This window comes from Onychostoma macrolepis, chromosome 10, assembly GCF_012432095.1.
Source record: "Onychostoma macrolepis isolate SWU-2019 chromosome 10, ASM1243209v1, whole genome shotgun sequence".
Classification (NCBI taxonomy): Eukaryota; Metazoa; Chordata; class Actinopteri; order Cypriniformes; family Cyprinidae; genus Onychostoma; species Onychostoma macrolepis.
The window spans coordinates 16,056,058-16,072,914 of NC_081164.1; the positions used below are offsets into that span (position 1 = coordinate 16,056,058).

Consider the following 16,857-nt stretch of genomic DNA (forward strand, 5'->3'; position numbering starts at 1 on the left):
ATTTTCCCATTCATATTCACAATTTTCAGCACTGATGATTATGAACATGAAATTATCCAGCCATAGCTTCCTGTTTCACAGAAATATAAATAAGAGGGAAACAAAGCCCAAATTCCCTTAATCATCCATCACAATGAGAAAAACCAAAGAATATGTTTCTGATGTGCAGCTAAAGATAATTGAGCTTCGCAAATTAGTGAAGTGGCTTTAAGAAAAGAGCTAGAGCAGTGAAAATTCCCATTTCCACCATCAGGGCAATAATTAAGAATTTCCAATCAACATAAAATGTTAAGAAACTGCCTGGAAGAGTCCTAATGCACGGTGAGGAGGAGAGTTTGAGTGGCTAAAGACTCTCCAAGAACCACAGCTGGAGAATTGCAGAAAATAGTTGAGTCTCGGGGTCAGAAAACCTTTAAAAAAAATTGTCAAACAGCACCTACATCATCACATGTTGTTTGGGAGGGTTTCAAGAAAAATTCTCCAAGCTCATCCAAAAACAAACTCCAACATATTCAGTTATCAGACTCAACTGGAACTTCAAATGGGACTGGTTTCTATGGTCAGATGAAACTAAAAAATCAGCTTTTTAGCAGCAAACACTCAAGATGGGTTTGGTGAACACAGGGATAAAAAGTACCCCATGTGTACAATGAAAAATACTGCTGTATTTTTGATATTGTGGGCCTATATTTCTGCTGGAGGTCCTGGACATCTTGTTTAGACGCATGGCATCATGGATTCTATCAAATACCAACAGATAAAAAATCAATAAGTGACTGACTCTGTTAGAAATCTTATAATGGGTCATGTTTGGATCTTCCAACCGTACAATAATCCAAACACAAACCTCAAAAACAACACAAAAATGGGTCACTGAGCACATAACCAAGCTTCTGCTGGCCATTCCAGTCCTCTGACCTGAACCCTGTAGAAAATGAGTGGGGTGAACTGAAGAGAAGAAGCACCAACATAGAGCTGGGAATCTAAAGGGTCTGGAGTGATTCTGGATGAAGGAATGGTCTCTGATCTCTTGTCAGGTGTTCTCTAACCTCATCAGGCATTATAGGAGAACATTTAGAGCTGTTAAACTGGTAAATGGAGGTTTCAAAAAGTATTGAATAAAAGGGTGCCGTTAATTGTGGCCAATTAACTTCTATTAACTAAATTAAATCAACATTTGGTGTGTGGCCATCCTTTGTGTTTAAAGCAGCTTTTGCCTTAGGTGCACTTGCGCATAGTTTTGCAGGTAGGTCTCTTTAAGTATCTTGGAGACATTTCCACAGTTCTTCTGGATTTAGTCTGTCTCAGTTTGTTCTGTTTCTTCATGTCAGACAGACTGGATGATGATCAGATCAGATCTGTGTGTGGAGCACTGGCTGTTATCAGACAAACATCTCACTGGATTATTACAACTAATGGCAAAATGAATGTTTGGAAATGTAGACTGATATTCCCTACTGACACACTACAGCAAAAGATAGAAATAACTGACTAAAAGCATTTTCTAGCTGGTGAAAATACTAGGGTTCTAATAATTTTGTCCACCACTGTATATTTTAAAATAGTTAAAAAATATATATTTTCAAGATTTCAGCATAAGCCTCTAAATGCCATCTGAAATTTTCATCTAAAATGAGCATTTTTATCAGGCTCCTATATTTATGTTTAGTTATTTAGGAGCCTAATAAAAATGCTTATTTTAGATGAAAATTTCAGATGGCACTTAGAGGGTTTTGCATCTGAATTCGTCATTTTTCCCTCCATATTTCAGTCCAAGAAATGGACATGTTATTTATATGTAGGCTATACATAACATATGACTTAAATAAAAATCAGAAAGAAACATACTTTACAATGTTACAAAGACAAATAAACAAATACATAATACATTAATAATTTCAAAAATATATTGTATTGAGCTTTTCTGTTTACAAAATATATTTAGCATACATTTTGGCCAGAAACATTTTTTTTTTCCCGTATGGGATGCAAAGCAGTTTTCTTTTACATAAATATAAGAATATAAATATAATTTTCAATCCTAAAAAAGTGCATTTCAGTGCATTTTTATTGCATGTAGCCTACTGTAAATTATATGTATTAAGAATATTTGACATTTACTATAAAACACTCACATTTGTAACCCATTTCTAATTATTTTATAGTACGTTGTATGATAGTTGAACACAGTTAATGCACTAGTGAGCACACACACGTGCATTTCTGTACGTGTATTACTCCAGGGACCAGGCACGAGGTTACTCGCGATTAAATCAATGACTGCGCGTGCACTGTGACGGCTAAGGGCCTTTGCATTGAGATCCTCCTCAGAAGAAGACAGGGTACCTCTCTCTGAAGCAATCCAGACGTGGGACCAAAATAGAGAGAGACAGGAGAGAACAGTACACCCACAGGATGGTACCATCGCTTACTTTTCCGGCTGGCATGTGTGCCAGTCCCCTGTGGCTCCGTGGGGAATGATGGGAGAAGAATGGAGGTGACAGAACGGACTGCACCGTTACGCAATAGCCATCCATCACGTACGCCAGTAGATCTGATGTGAGGTGGAGGAATCACAGATAGCACTGGCATGTCAACAGACCGAGAAAACAACAGCGATAATGAGATCTCATTGTTCAGCGACAGGCCGAGACTTGTGTAGGAGTACAGGCGACTTATTTCTTGTAGTAATGTATTCAAATCGTCTGTATTTTTAATTCTCATGTTACCATGGGGAACTACACATAAAGAGAGAGGATGAACGGTTTATTTTTTCAGCATATCTCTCCATAAGGAAAAGTTGAAGCATAAGATGTCACTGACCTTTTATGAGATGAAATTATTAATATTACTGACCAGTAAAACTTTCTTTATGCTACTGTATATTATTGCAAAACCTTGGATTCACTGCAGTCAGCTGGTTTTATTTCAATTAGCATAGGTTTTGTTTTTCATTTTGGAACTGATTGGTCATAATATCTGAGCTTATGCACCACAGCATTATTTAAGAATCATTTTGGAATTATTCACTCAAAAACTATGAAGTGCATAAGCTGATGATTAATCCGTTATAAAAAGAAATACAAAACCTGTGTTGATAAAAAAAAATAAAAAAAAATAATAATAATCAAAAAAAAGTTTGCATTAAATATTTAAGACAGCATAATGAGAAATGTAGGCTATAAGCAATGTTTTGTAGGTAAGGGAAGAAAGACCAAAAAAAAAAAAAAAAAAAGTACAAAAATTAGCAAAATTCTTTTAGGAAGTTCATTCTACAAAGTCTTCAAAGTAGTGCTATGAAAAAAATCCAAAGGTACATCTGTCTGAAAAGGACTGAATGCATAATATATTTGGCCGACTGTTTTCATTTCGGTTTTAATTAGTCTGAATTTGTGCATTCTGTTCATTTAGTTGCATAGTCAAAAAACAGCTGCAGCTCTCCTAAAAGTAAAACTTTTTTTGGATGGTGAGTAGAGAGAATGTGCTGGAAATAAAGCAAGTAGATTATTTTACTGCGCCAATTAAGCAACAATTTTATAGTTCCTCTGGGAATGAAGCTCAGCTCATTAGCATACACAAAGAGACACCTGTCTGCCGTTTCAGGACATTTTTTGTTTATATAGTCAAGGTGCAAAATAATAATAATAATAATTATTATTATTATTATTGTGTGTGAAAGTCTTGATAGAACTTGAAATTTATTTTCTCTCAAGAGTGCTGATATAACACAAGCTGTGTATGTCTGTCAATTATAACTAAGCTAATTTATAACAAAGATCATTTGTAATTTTGCAGCCTGAATTTTGTAGAATATTTGATTTCTCTATACTTAGTCAGTGAACTTTACTTTACTTGATATACAAATATTTAAGCATGTAAATAATGAAGATGATTAATAATGTTAATGTATTATCATCGTTGTTATTATTGATTAAGGCATACACTTATAATAATAATGTGAAGGACTGTACAGGTACAGGACTGAAGAAGAGTGTTCAAATAACACAAACTGACTTCATAAATCCATAATTTCTCAGTTCCAAATCTGTATAATTTTCTGTCACACTACACTTATAGCCTGTGAACTTAATTTACCTCTGTTACGAATTTTCTCATTTTCTAGGCCTATCTCGGTATGCACCTGTTCTCACTCCTCAAGATTATGATTGTTACCAAAAATTAAGGTTAACATGAGACGCATTGATTAACCTTTAAATAATATGGCCTCTTTTCTTGTTGCATTTTAATATACCAAAAAAATACTTTTTAAATCATTGCTTACTGCAGATTCATTACAACAGAGCAACAGATCTTGCTCCAGCAATATACTTGCAGCCTGGGCTCTTTTAAAAAGTACATGTCTTTATTTATTTATATTCAGTGCCAATTCATTCATCGAACCCTTTGCAGGCAGTCAGGATCTCAGTAAGTTATCAGAGGAGTCACTGGATCTGGTAGATCTGGTAGTTTTTGTATGTCCGTGAATTGAATAGTCACTGAATGAGGTTTGCTATCAACAGAAACAGACGGACTGTCATTCTCCAGTCCTATTTAATCAGCCAAACCACAGGACACCAGGACCCTGAAGCCCCATACTGGGAGCCAATCTTTTCCAGCTTTAGCTCTACAAAACCTGGGAAGGAGAATATTGACATGCAAGTAACTATATTCGGATTTATAGAGGCACTTTCACAGACTTCCTCAAGTCTGGCTCTTGACCAAAGAGTTGCAATAAAGTCCCACTGCAAAGTTCTTCACAGTCTTGAAATAAGTATGCATGCCTCTGGATATTCACAGGATTTTCATCTATGCATTTCTTCATACTTCACTCAATATTCTAAGCACAAAGAGCTGCTTGCTGAGGCAATTCTGTATGAAAAGTGAATTTAAAAAAATAAACAAATACAAAGGCATGTGTTTGTTGACACGCTCACACTATATTTTATACCATATGCATACTTGACACAATGTGATTTAGAAAGGACCCAAGGCTGCTCAGAAAAGAACAATTGCAATGAGCCATATGGTGAACAGAGCTACATCTCAGCAAACACTTTGGAAATGGAGTGGACACTGAGTCATTTTTCCAATCCAAAAGTCTGACCTCAATTTATGTTGCTGAAATATAAAATCTGCCTGTGCACGCTGCCTATATAAGTACTGGCCTGACAGCTTTAAGAATGATTAACATAGTCACACTTAGCTATTTAAATCAATCTCACAATCTGTGTGGAGACATCATACTAACAGTATTAACTGCTTAGAATATATACTATACAACAACTTATAATACTTTAAATGTTAGTCAAACAGTCTCTTCCTGTCTAAGTGGGCAATTTCCAGTCAGATGAACCCAGCTAACAAAAATATGCTCTAAGAATATGTTGCTAACGTTTCCATAAAGTTGTTCCTGAATGTTCAAAGTGTCCATTTGTTGTTGTTTAATTTATTTTAATTAATTTTTTTCTTAAAAAACTTCTTGGTTATGTGAATGTTAGAGAAAACATTAAGGGAACATTACAGACAAACATTATGGTAAAGTTATTTTTGAATGTTGTCCAAACCATCAGAAACAAGTATTTATGCTTCAATAAAGTTATAAGAACATCCAGTTAAAATGCTAAAAAGGTCCATGAACAAAGTACAATATAAATAATTTGTTTGTGCTAACGTTTTGAGGACAACAGACTCGTTTATAAAATGACCCATGCTGACATTCAGGTTTAAAAATTCAGGTCTAAGGCAGGCATACACAATTTTCCTTGTGACAGAGAGTCGGAGTACTGCAGGTATTTGAAAATCTAAGTAATTCTCAAGTATTTAGATGCTGACTGTTGCTCTTTTATATGCTAATGATATTAATTAGGCGGTATTTACAATTAAGGCAGAGGTTTGAAACCATTCAGCTGCACACGATTTCAAGATCATTTGCAATCTGTAAAAGTAGGCTAAAACACACATTTTTTGTGTACGTTCATTTTCTCAGAATCACACACATTTGAGAAATGATCAAAATATTGGACAGTTTCTGCAACATTTTATCGAGGCCCTAGATAACTTTGAATGTTCTTTCATAACTTGGAGAGAACCTTTCCAGAACATCAGCTAAAGTTTTCAAAACCTTCCCTATTAGCTGGAGGAAGTTGCAAAGTGGACCAAACTTGATGCCTCAGGTCAAAAGTCTGGCTACGCAGGACTTTTTTTTTCTGGATATGACTCAATGACCACAGTTACTCATTTTGCACTAGATGTGTGTGGCCAAAGAGGGAAAGAATCAACTTCCTAAATACTCTGACTGCATTCTCTTTTTGATGCAAACAGAAAGGCCTTATATTCTTATTGTCAGCCTATGAATAATATGTCACAGGGTGATTGGATAACCGGTAATTGGTTTTAGGGCACAGAAACAAAATGGCAAATGGCCACTTTACTGACATTTTGCATTTATGTCAATATGAAAGCAAAATGCCAGGGTCAGAACAGATCTACTATGGTACAAAATGAGTCTAGTGTGTTAACTCATTTGAGGAGCTGATCTCTGAAACGCACACAAAATGGAGCATTCATTTTAAAGAAAGAGTTTTTTAAAGAAACCAGATGGCTTTCTTTTTCTGTAGGACAAAAAATATGAATAGTTTATTCATAGTCAATTTCCTTTCCATGGAATAAGCTTTCAATTTTCAAAAAAAGATCCAGAAACGCCATAAAAATAAGTAAAATGAGTGGCTAGTTTGCTAATAAGCAACTAGTTAAGAGACCCTAAAATAAAGTGCCACCCTCTTTTTTCAGCCTGGTCTCATGTTCATATTAATACGTAACATTTACAAGCACAAAACGTACATTTTTGTACGTTTTTATTGATGCTAAAAACGTACAATTTTATACGTTTTTCAACGTTTAAAACGTACAAATCGATACGTATTTTTAGCTAAAAAACGTAAAAATATTTACGTATCTTTTATATCATTAAGATATTCGAATCAATGCATTTTTAGCATTTTATCAATGAGCGATTTAGACTTTTAGACCCCTAAACCTACCCATTTTACAGCGATTATAAAAAGATATAAAACGCAATTGACCGAAACATGCAGGAAAATAACCATTTAGTAAAAATATAGCATTAAAAATGTTTTTATAGTCGCTAATCCCACTCCTACATCTAAAGCTAAACATAGCTATTTCTGTACAGTATAAGAAAAACATGACAGACAGATAAATATAAATACAATTACAATCATTTATTTATGGCAGAAATTTCAAAAGCACTACCAAAAGTAATCCAAATGACGATGCGTTGCAGCCGCCCTCTCTGGTGGAATACAGTAGGTTTGTGTGAGGTGCAGAGCAGAATTTATGTTGTTAATTGCTGAAAATATTACCCAGATTATTTTCCTGATCCTCTCGCACTCTGTGAAGGCGCGAGCGTGCTAGCATCATTCAAATACACCTCACCAGAAACACGGCATGTCGCAATCTGTGACGAATACAGGCGAGAGCCAATGAGCGTTCGATTATCCTGCCGTAAAACCTGTCTTGTGAAGCGGCAACATTTGAATTTGTAACGAACGCGTCAATCAGCGCTGGATTTGCTGCTCGGGATGGAGATGGAGATTGTAGAATAAAGGCTTGGATTTGGGTCTGTTTCTCGCAGTCGTATGGATTCTGAAGATCTGGATTACAGCGCACGAATAAAATCGTTTCATTTCGTAATTATGTTGTGGTTTTGGTGTTTTTTTTTTTTATAGTTCTGTTGTCAGTCACAGCATGTCGGAGAAAACGCCTTTTGTGGCCCATGGCAAACAAAGTAAACATTACGTTACATGACAAGTAAAGGTTAAACGATTTCAAATGTTATTTATTTTAAGGTTTAAAGTGAAGTCTTGTTTAACAAGACGTTTATGTATGCCTATTCTTGGAAACGAGCTGGCAGCAGAAATCACACAACAAAACCAAATGCTATCATTTCGTATTAAGTAAACGAGTAAACAATTTAATGATGCAATTGAAAACAAGGTAATTGATATGACAAGTAAAAACAACTAATAATAAAATTAATGCCGCGATTTCAATATTCATAAGGATTCAGTTTTAGATGTCAATACGTCAGTTTTGTACGTTTAAATGCTGAAAATACGTAAGTATTGTACGTTTTAGTGCCTGTAAAAACGTAAGTAAATGTACGTTTTATAGAACCACATTTTACGTAAAATACATACGAATTATCATGAGATCACGTTGCTTATATATATATATATATATATATATACAGTGAGGAAAATAAGTATTTGAACACCCTGCTATTTTGCAAGTTCTCCCACTTAGAAATCATGGAGGGGTCTGAAATTGTCATCGTAGGTGCATGTCCACTGTGAGAGACATAATCTAAAAAAAAAAGATCCAGAAATCACAATGTATGATTTTTAACTATTTATTTGTATGATACAGCTGCAAATAAGTATTTGAACACCTGAGAAAATCAATGTTAATATTTGGTACAGTAGCCTTTGTTTGCAATTACAGAGGTCAAACGTTTCCTGTAGTTTTTCACCAGGTTTGCACACACTGCAGGAGGGATTTTGGCCCACTCCTCCACACAGATCTTCTCTAGATCAGTCAGGTTTCTGGCCTGTCGCTGAGAAACACGGAGTTTGAGCTCCCTCAAAGATTCTCTATTGGGTTTAGGTCTGGAGACTGGCTAGGCCACGCCAGAACCTTGATATGCTTCTTACAGAGCCACTCCTTGGTTATCCTGGCTGTGTGCTTGGTCATTGTCATGTTGGAAGACCCAGCCTCGACCCATCTTCAATGCTCTAACTGAGGGAAGGAGGTTGTTCCCCAAAATCTTGCAATACATGGCCCCGGTCATCCTCTCCTTAATACAGTGCAGTCGCCCTGTCCCATGTGCAGAAAAACACCCCAAAGCATGATGCTACCACCCCATGCTTCACAGTAGGGATGGTGTTCTTGGGATGGTACTCATCATTCTTCTTCCTCCAAACACGTTTAGTGGAATTATGACCAAAAGTTCTATTTTGGTCTCATCTGACCACATGACTTTCTCCCATGACTCCTCTGGATCATCCAAATGGTCATTGGCAAACTTAAGTCGGGCTGGACATGTGCTGGTTTAAGCAGGGGAACCTTCCGTGCCATGCATGATTTCAAACCATGACGTCTTAGTGTATTACCAACAGTAACCTTGGAAGCGGTGGTCCCAGCTCTTTTCAGGTCATTGACCAGCTCCTCCCGTGTAGTTCTGGGCTGATTTCTCACCTTTCTTAGGATCATTGAGACCCCACGAGGTGAGATCTTGCATGGAGCCCCAGTCCGAGGGAGATTGACAGTCATGTTTAGCTTCTTCCATTTTCTAATGATTGCTCCAACAGTGGACCTTTTTCACCAAGCTGCTTGGCAATTTCCCGTAGCCCTTTCCAGCCTTGTGGAGGTGTACAATTTTGTCTCTAGTGTCTTTGGACAGCTCTTTGGTCTTGGCCATGTTAGTAGTTGGATTCTTACTGATTGTATGGGGTGGACAGGTGTCTTTATGCAGCTAACGACCTCAAACAGGTGCATCTAATTTAGGATAATAAATGGAGTGGAGGTGGACATTTTAAAGGCAGACTAACAGGTCTTTGAGGGTCAGAATTCTAGCTGATAGACAGGTGTTCAAATACTTATTTGCAGCTGTATCATACAAATAAATAGTTAAAAATCATACATTGTGATTTCTGGATTTTTTTTAGATTATGTCTCTCACAGTGGACATGCACCTACGATGACAATTTCAGACCCCTCCATGATTTCTAAGTGGGAGAACTTGCAAAATAGCAGGGTGTTCAAATACTTATTTTCCTCACTGTATATATATATATACAGAAGAGCAAGAGATATGATTGCATGATTGACAGGTCTAGAGTGAACCAGCTCTGACTCACTCGCGCTCTTGGAAGAAAATGGGCCGTACTCTTTCAGAACACATAATTCAGTTGAACATTAATAGAAATGTTATTCTGTATAAAGAACATGTGAGAATAGTCTGTTCTTAAATACCAACAATAACAAGAACTCAGTATTCACTCTTCTCTCTTGCGGAAAAAGGAAACTTCTGTGTTTTTAGGCTCGGTCTATGTGGAAGCATCCATAGAAGCTGTTGTTTTATTCCAGCGCGTCATCACGTCCGAAATTCGTTTCGCTTTTTTTCGCGCTCAGTGTGGAAAGGCCTGAAAGCTGCTCCTATATTTACGCAGGTCCTACCTCTTGCCTGATCGTAGTGCGAGTTCTCTCTCTATCATTGCAAGAAACGCCCCCTTACTGCTGATGGCTACAAGTGTGTTTTGGGACTAGGTCCGACTCTGTGTTCAAAAGCATTTTTCAAAAATCACTTAGTGCACCTTTAAATAAAAGTGTAATTGACAGTAGTTGTCACATGTATGCTCCCGTTTAGTTCCTGTTTTTCCTTATTTGGTTTAGTTCCTGTTCTAATTATTAGTTAATCATAATTTGTTCTGTTTCACCTGTGTTGATTAATCATCTCGTTCGCTCCTTTTGTTTGCCTGTCTTTATAAGCCATCAGTTTCTGTTCACCCTTTGTTCTGGATTGATGTTATTGTATGGAATATGTGTTGATGCTATCCTGTCCTTTGTTTTGTAGTTAGACTGAAAGACTATTTACATATATTCTATTGTTGTTTGCTTGACTACAACCGATCTGTGACAGTAGTCTACCAGGGCTCCAGACTGCGACCAAATGGATATTTTGCTACCTTTTTTTTCTGCCAGTGACACTAAATTTTGTTAGAGGTTGCGCTGGTGCCACTACCAATCTACCTAATTGATAACTTTATCATTCTGTATCTCTGTCGTTCGTATTAGCATTCTGTTGTGTATGATAAATATGATACGCCAAAGCGAAATGAAATAGCGCTTCTTGTTTGAAACCGCATGTCGCACGGACCTTTTATCTGCTCAGCTCAAAAGAAAAGAGAGCACAGTTTGAGCTTAAGCGAATTTATTTACTACACTGACCAGTCGCGATCACAAGACCACTAAACAGCGCTGTGAGATCTAGTGATCACGCTCGAGTTCAGCACAGAGTTCTCCAGGACAAATCGCATAGGTATGCGATTTAAACTAGTTTAAAGCCAAATAAATCAGAGCTGGATCATTCTCAACAACTGATGCGGAAACACCTGTGCAACAACGATTGCATTAGAAGGCCCCTTCTTTTTAATGTTTTGTTTCTCTGATATTTTCCTCTTTTTTTTTTTTTTTTTTTTAATCTGCCATCTCTCTCTGTCTATAGTCGATCTGCTAATATCCATCCTGTGCGCTCAAACTGAGCGCTATCTTCTCTCTGTCATTACAAGACACGCCCCCTTACTGCTGATTGGCTACAAGTGTGTTTTGGGACTTGGTCTGAAGCTGTGGTCAAAAGCAAAAGTGGTCTCATAGCTTCGTAAACTTACAGTTGAGCCACTGATGTCACATGGATTATTTTAACAATCTCCTTGCTAGGTTTCTGAGCCTTGATCGTGTAAGGATCATTGCTGTCTATGGGAGAGTCAGAGAACTCTCTGAATGCATCAAAAATATCTTAATTTGTGTTCCGAAAATGAACGAAGGTCTTACGGGTTTGGAACGACATGAGGGTGAGTAATTAATGACAGAATTTTCATTTTTTGTGTGAACTATTCCTTTAAGAGGTCATTGTACTATAAAAACATCCTGTAAGTTTCAGAACTCAAAACATTATCGTTAGTCTTATATTGAAGCCAGTCTGCTAAAACGTCAGGTTGTGGAATGTGCCACTCTATGAGGTAATGGTGTGGCTAAACACCACCTCCGCAGAAGAAGATCAACGCCTGCTTCTACATCACTGCCTGTTTAGCCCCACCCACCGATTTGCACATGTAGTGTAAATAATGAGAGAAGCCAGCACAGTTCTATGCAGAAACCAAACAATAAAGATCGCTCCTAATACAACAAGACGCTTTACAGTGCCAATTCGTGAAAAAAAAAAAAAAAACAGTCTTTGCATTGCCTTCCTTCTGATTCCAAAGTTAGGAAAGAGTGGATGAACTTTATTTTTATTGAAGTTCCAGACCACATCAGTAAGAACTTGGTCCTTTGTTCACTTAATTTACAAACAAGGCACAATCCGACACAGAAAGATTGAAACTAAAAGACGATGCTGTGCCCACTATATTGGATCCGACAGTAATGTCACACCACACAAGTGTGAGTAACTGTTTTTATTATGTGGTCACTATTGCTTTGTTATAACAGATCGCTTATATGTACTGAGTGTTTATGCGTTTTTGACCTAAATCACAACAGCGTCCATCTATGAGGAATGTAGGCTGTCAAATATACAAATATGTTAGCCAATCATAGTAGTGGGCGCCAACCCGCCAAACCTATTCAAGCAGAGCATCCAGATGAGGGGGGATAAAAACAGGACAGAAAATTGCCTATTTCTTCTAAATTATAATGTTTTTGATGTAAAACTCTTGATAACATTATGAGACCTCAGAGAACAGTACAAAATACTAAAAAAGGCAGTTCATGACCCCTTTAATTCCATGCTAGTCCTCTCACAAACCTGTTTTTCCGTCATTTGTGAAAACTGAAAGCTGCAATTCCTGTGTTCACTGTAATTGCACGGAAATGAGCCATTCACAGAAAAGTTTTGTGTTCCACAGAAGTCAAAGAAAGTCCAAATGGTTACAAGAGGGTAAGGTGTCATTTTTGGGTGAAGAATGTATGAATTTATGAAGTAGCCTATGCAATTGTGACATATTCTTTCACAATGAATCTTTTAGATGGCAATTCTGGTATGTTTGAAGGAGGGGTCTTTAGTCATTATGTGTATGGTTAATTATTAATGTTATATTGTTACAACTCATGCATACTAATTAAGCCTGCCATATTACACTGGAATTAGAAAAAAAATGAGGACTAGAAGAGTTGGAAACCGACAAAATATTGGAGGGAATTGCAGTATGTGTGCTTTTTGACACATCTCTGCCTTCACCTCAGCTGTGATTAATGCTGCATGTGGAATTGCTGCAAGCTTTAGATAATGATGGAGACTGTGCTTCTTCTGCTTAGAACACACGGTAATGTGTCCGCCTGTAACTTGTCAGGATTTCACAGTCCATTCAGTCACTAAAAGAGAGTTCACAAATGGAAAAAAGGTCCATATCTTGCCGCTCAACAGAAAAAAAGAATGAAAGAAATGGACTTTGTTCCCACAGCTCACAGCATTCAGAGGAAACGTTGAGGTCAGGAAGTGACAATAATCCTTCTTGATTCCTTTAGAAAATGTCAGAGACTTATATTTTATACATTAGAAAACAGGTATATAATAAAAATTAAATGTTTAGAGAATGCTTGCACTGCTTTCAAGATTATTGTTTTTAAAAAAATTACTATTTGTGAAAGTGCAGCACATCCTAGTGGATATAGAGGATCTCAACTCTGGTTTGGCTTTGTAGTATCTACATAACAACAAAAATCAATGTTCTGTTGTCTTTAATCAATGTATAAATCCACATACATGAAATAAATTTCATAATTTGATGAAGTAACAAAATTTAAGTACAAATTGTTTCCTGAAAAACAATAACTGGGTTGCAAACAACTGGAACAATTCTCATTTCCTACTAAGAAAAAAAAAAGAGTTCACTTGTACATTCTTGTTTGAATAGACATTGATTAAAAAGCTAAAATATAACAATTAATTACATATACACATATTTGCAAAGATTCTACATTCAGTGAGTAGGCAGCAGATACAGAGACACATTTCATACTGGCAGAAAATAAAGATAAAATAAAGAAGTGTGTTTAGCAGTCTGAAGCAACAAAACATCCATACAAAGCGTCATCTGCTTTTAAAAATGAAAATGTTTTTTTTTTTTTTCATTATTATTAAAAGAAAAACATTTGAACAGAAAAAAAAAAAAAGTTTGGTTTAACTGTAAACAGTTAAGCTCTGTTAGTTAACATAACTCTTTATTGTCAGGCTCAGCAGACTGCCAGACCACAGGGTGCTGTGATACGTAATTAACTCCCATGACCTGCAGTGAATTTAATCATTTCCTTCCAGTTGCACACTGAAAGAGTATCCGTTTATTAGATTCTTCCTAAAAAAAGACACTGATGCAAATAATCAACCAATTTTACACGTTTTCTTTTCTCATTAAACGGCTCAAACAGCATCGTCAGAAACTAAGGCTCATTAAAACACAAAAAAATGAGCTCCTTCAGATGAGAATAGCTCCGCAACATTACAAACTATAAAACAAAAAGCCCACAAACCATTAACAAAAATGAAAAAATTGAAAACTTCAATACAAAACATTCTACTGGAGGTTAAAGGGTTAAACCCTCAAAGGGTTTTTAAGGATTGTCAGTCTGTCAAGGACTAGATGATGCACCATACAGTGATCAGTATACAGTTTTTTTTTTCTCCATGTGAATGACAGTGTGAAATTTACATGAATGGTGTCATTGGGATTGTAGTGTGTATGAGGTAGGTATGAATGGGTAGGGAGGACCAATGATTGTCAAGAAAACAAGTTGCTGCCAAGGCAGTACTTCAATCACAATTTTCAGTGAAATGTTTGACAAGATTTATAAAGGAATTTAAATGCAACTCCAATTCGATTGACAACTTGAAGGTAGCTACAAATTATACTTTTTTTTTCTTCAACATCCTGTTTAGCATAATAAAATATTCCTGTAACCAAGCATAAAAGAGCTTTGATGAGGTTTCTAAATTACAGTGTGCACTTACTGTCAAAATAGAAATTACAAAACAATCGAAATCCTCTGCAAAAATCAACAACTTTGAAAGGAGGGCTCATTGAGACAGCTTGTAGATTTTTATTTCAAATTCAGTTTCACCAGCAACAGCAGGGTGCAGAGAGCAAAGTCCTGTATTATTTATTCCCTCTTTGATTTGCATCTCCAGCACATAATGTAAGCTCTTTAAATGACAGTTCCCTTCACTGTGCTTTGGCCCATCCATCAGGTAATGTCAGTTCCATTAGCTGGGCAGAGCAGTGTGTGTTCTTTGGTTGCATTGTGCTTGAGTGGTCCACGGATATACAAATAATTGCGACACCCAGTGTTCCGTCTCATGCTGGCCATTCAGATGTGTGTTGATGGCAACCATGCTGTGTCCAATCTAGGTTTGAGAACATGCTAACATTTGGCTGCAGTTTTGACAAGCAATTTTAACCATCTTAAGTGTTTCAACACAATTTCTGACTACTTGAGCATATAAAAGCTAAAATGAAAACAGTGCAGGCTAATCAGCATGAACGCTATACTTACTGTCCTTAATCAGAAAAGCACAGTGTCGGGTTCTGTGTCTGGGAATGATGTGAAGCTCTTCCGAATCTCCTGAGAAAGGAGTGATTCTTGCTCGCAGTGAGGAGGAAGAATATTGGGAAGTTCAAAGAGCGGAACAGATCCCTTCAAATCAGCCGGAGGGTAACGACCTTGGGTCAAAAAGACAATGGAGTTGAATGAAACCAGAAAAAGACAAATGTCTTGAATACATTACAGTTCAGACTCTTTGAACTGGTCTTCATAATTTAACTCTTGCAGTCATAATCCTTAGTCATAGTCATATACCATGGTATTTGGACGGTACACCAAGGTATGTTAAAGAACACCAAAAAAAATAGTTTGGATGTGGGTCAAATTGACCCCAACACAACAGGAGGGATAGACAACCTGAATTGAATTACTGAGAAATTTCTTGTATTGTTCATTTAATGCTTGATGGTCTGATTTAGTAATTAATCTCCTGATAAAATGGACCAAAGGATAACACTAAACAAGAAAGATCGATCAACCACAGCTTACTTCTTGGCATTTAAGCACATGAAAATTTGAAATAGATTTCACAATAACAATAAACCACCATGCAACAGTGAAAAAACAGGCATCCCTGAAGATACATTTCACGACAGTATGACATTTTTGATGAGTTACAATATACAGAGCGAGCGTTTCTCTTACCTTTTTGTTTCAGGTCTAAATATGTCCTGCCACAGTCTTTAGTAGAGCTGATCTTCTTCTCTTGGCTCTGTAGACCTGACACTTTGGGGTCCACAGGATGCATTGGAACGTAAGCAGAGTCCCAATCATAACTCTCATCCACAGAGCCTCTTCTAGATCTAAAGTCAGAAGATAAAGAAATGTGAGGTATCATTAAGTTTAATGTGGATACCCTTAAATCAGGGATCTCCAACCCTGCTCCTGGAGAGCTACTGTCCTGCAGACTTCAGCTCCAACCCTGCTCCAACACACCTGCTTGAAATTATCAAGAAGCCCTGAACAAAGCCACTGGAAGGCAAGCCTGCAACCTTTACCTGAAAAAGTGTAATGGCTCAGATAATTAGGATCGAGTAAGTTAGAAATACCAAGGGTTCACACAAAACAAGGGGAATCCCGCTTTAAGCTATTATGGTGCCCGCAGCTGGAATCAGCTTCCAGAAGAGATCAGATGTGCTAAAACATTAGCCACATTTAAATCCAGACTCAACACTCATCTGCTTAGCTGTGCATTTACTGAATTAGCACTGTGCTACGTCCGAACTGATTGCACTGTATTTTATGTAAAAACATTTTCTATTCTTAACTGTTTTAAATCATTTTAAAAGTTTTTAAATTCCTTGTTTTTATTGTTATGATTATTTTTTATGATTATTTTAATTCCTTTTAAGCACTTTGAATTACCATTGTGTATGAAATGTGCTATATAAATAAACTTGTCTTGCCTTGCCTTGCCTTGCTAATGCTAACACTTCTTCTTTGGCAGTACACAGAGAAGGAAAC

At 36.8% G+C, this 16,857-nt stretch overlaps 1 protein-coding gene across 2 annotated transcripts in view; it reads right to left on the minus strand.

Moving 5' to 3' along the window:
• Positions 1–13,530: 13,530 nt before the first annotated feature.
• The window catches only part of igsf9a (immunoglobulin superfamily, member 9a), a 31,718-nt gene continuing 28,391 nt past the window's right edge, over positions 13,531–16,857 (minus strand). For both annotated transcript variants that reach the window (XM_058788784.1, XM_058788783.1), the window contains exons 20-22: positions 16,039–16,196; positions 15,346–15,512; positions 13,531–15,196 (exon numbers count right to left, since the gene is read on the minus strand). In XM_058788784.1, the coding sequence (XP_058644767.1) occupies positions 15,355–15,512; positions 16,039–16,196 (316 nt within the window). In that variant the 3' untranslated portion in view covers positions 13,531–15,196; positions 15,346–15,354. The remainder of the gene's footprint in view (positions 15,197–15,345; positions 15,513–16,038; positions 16,197–16,857) is intronic.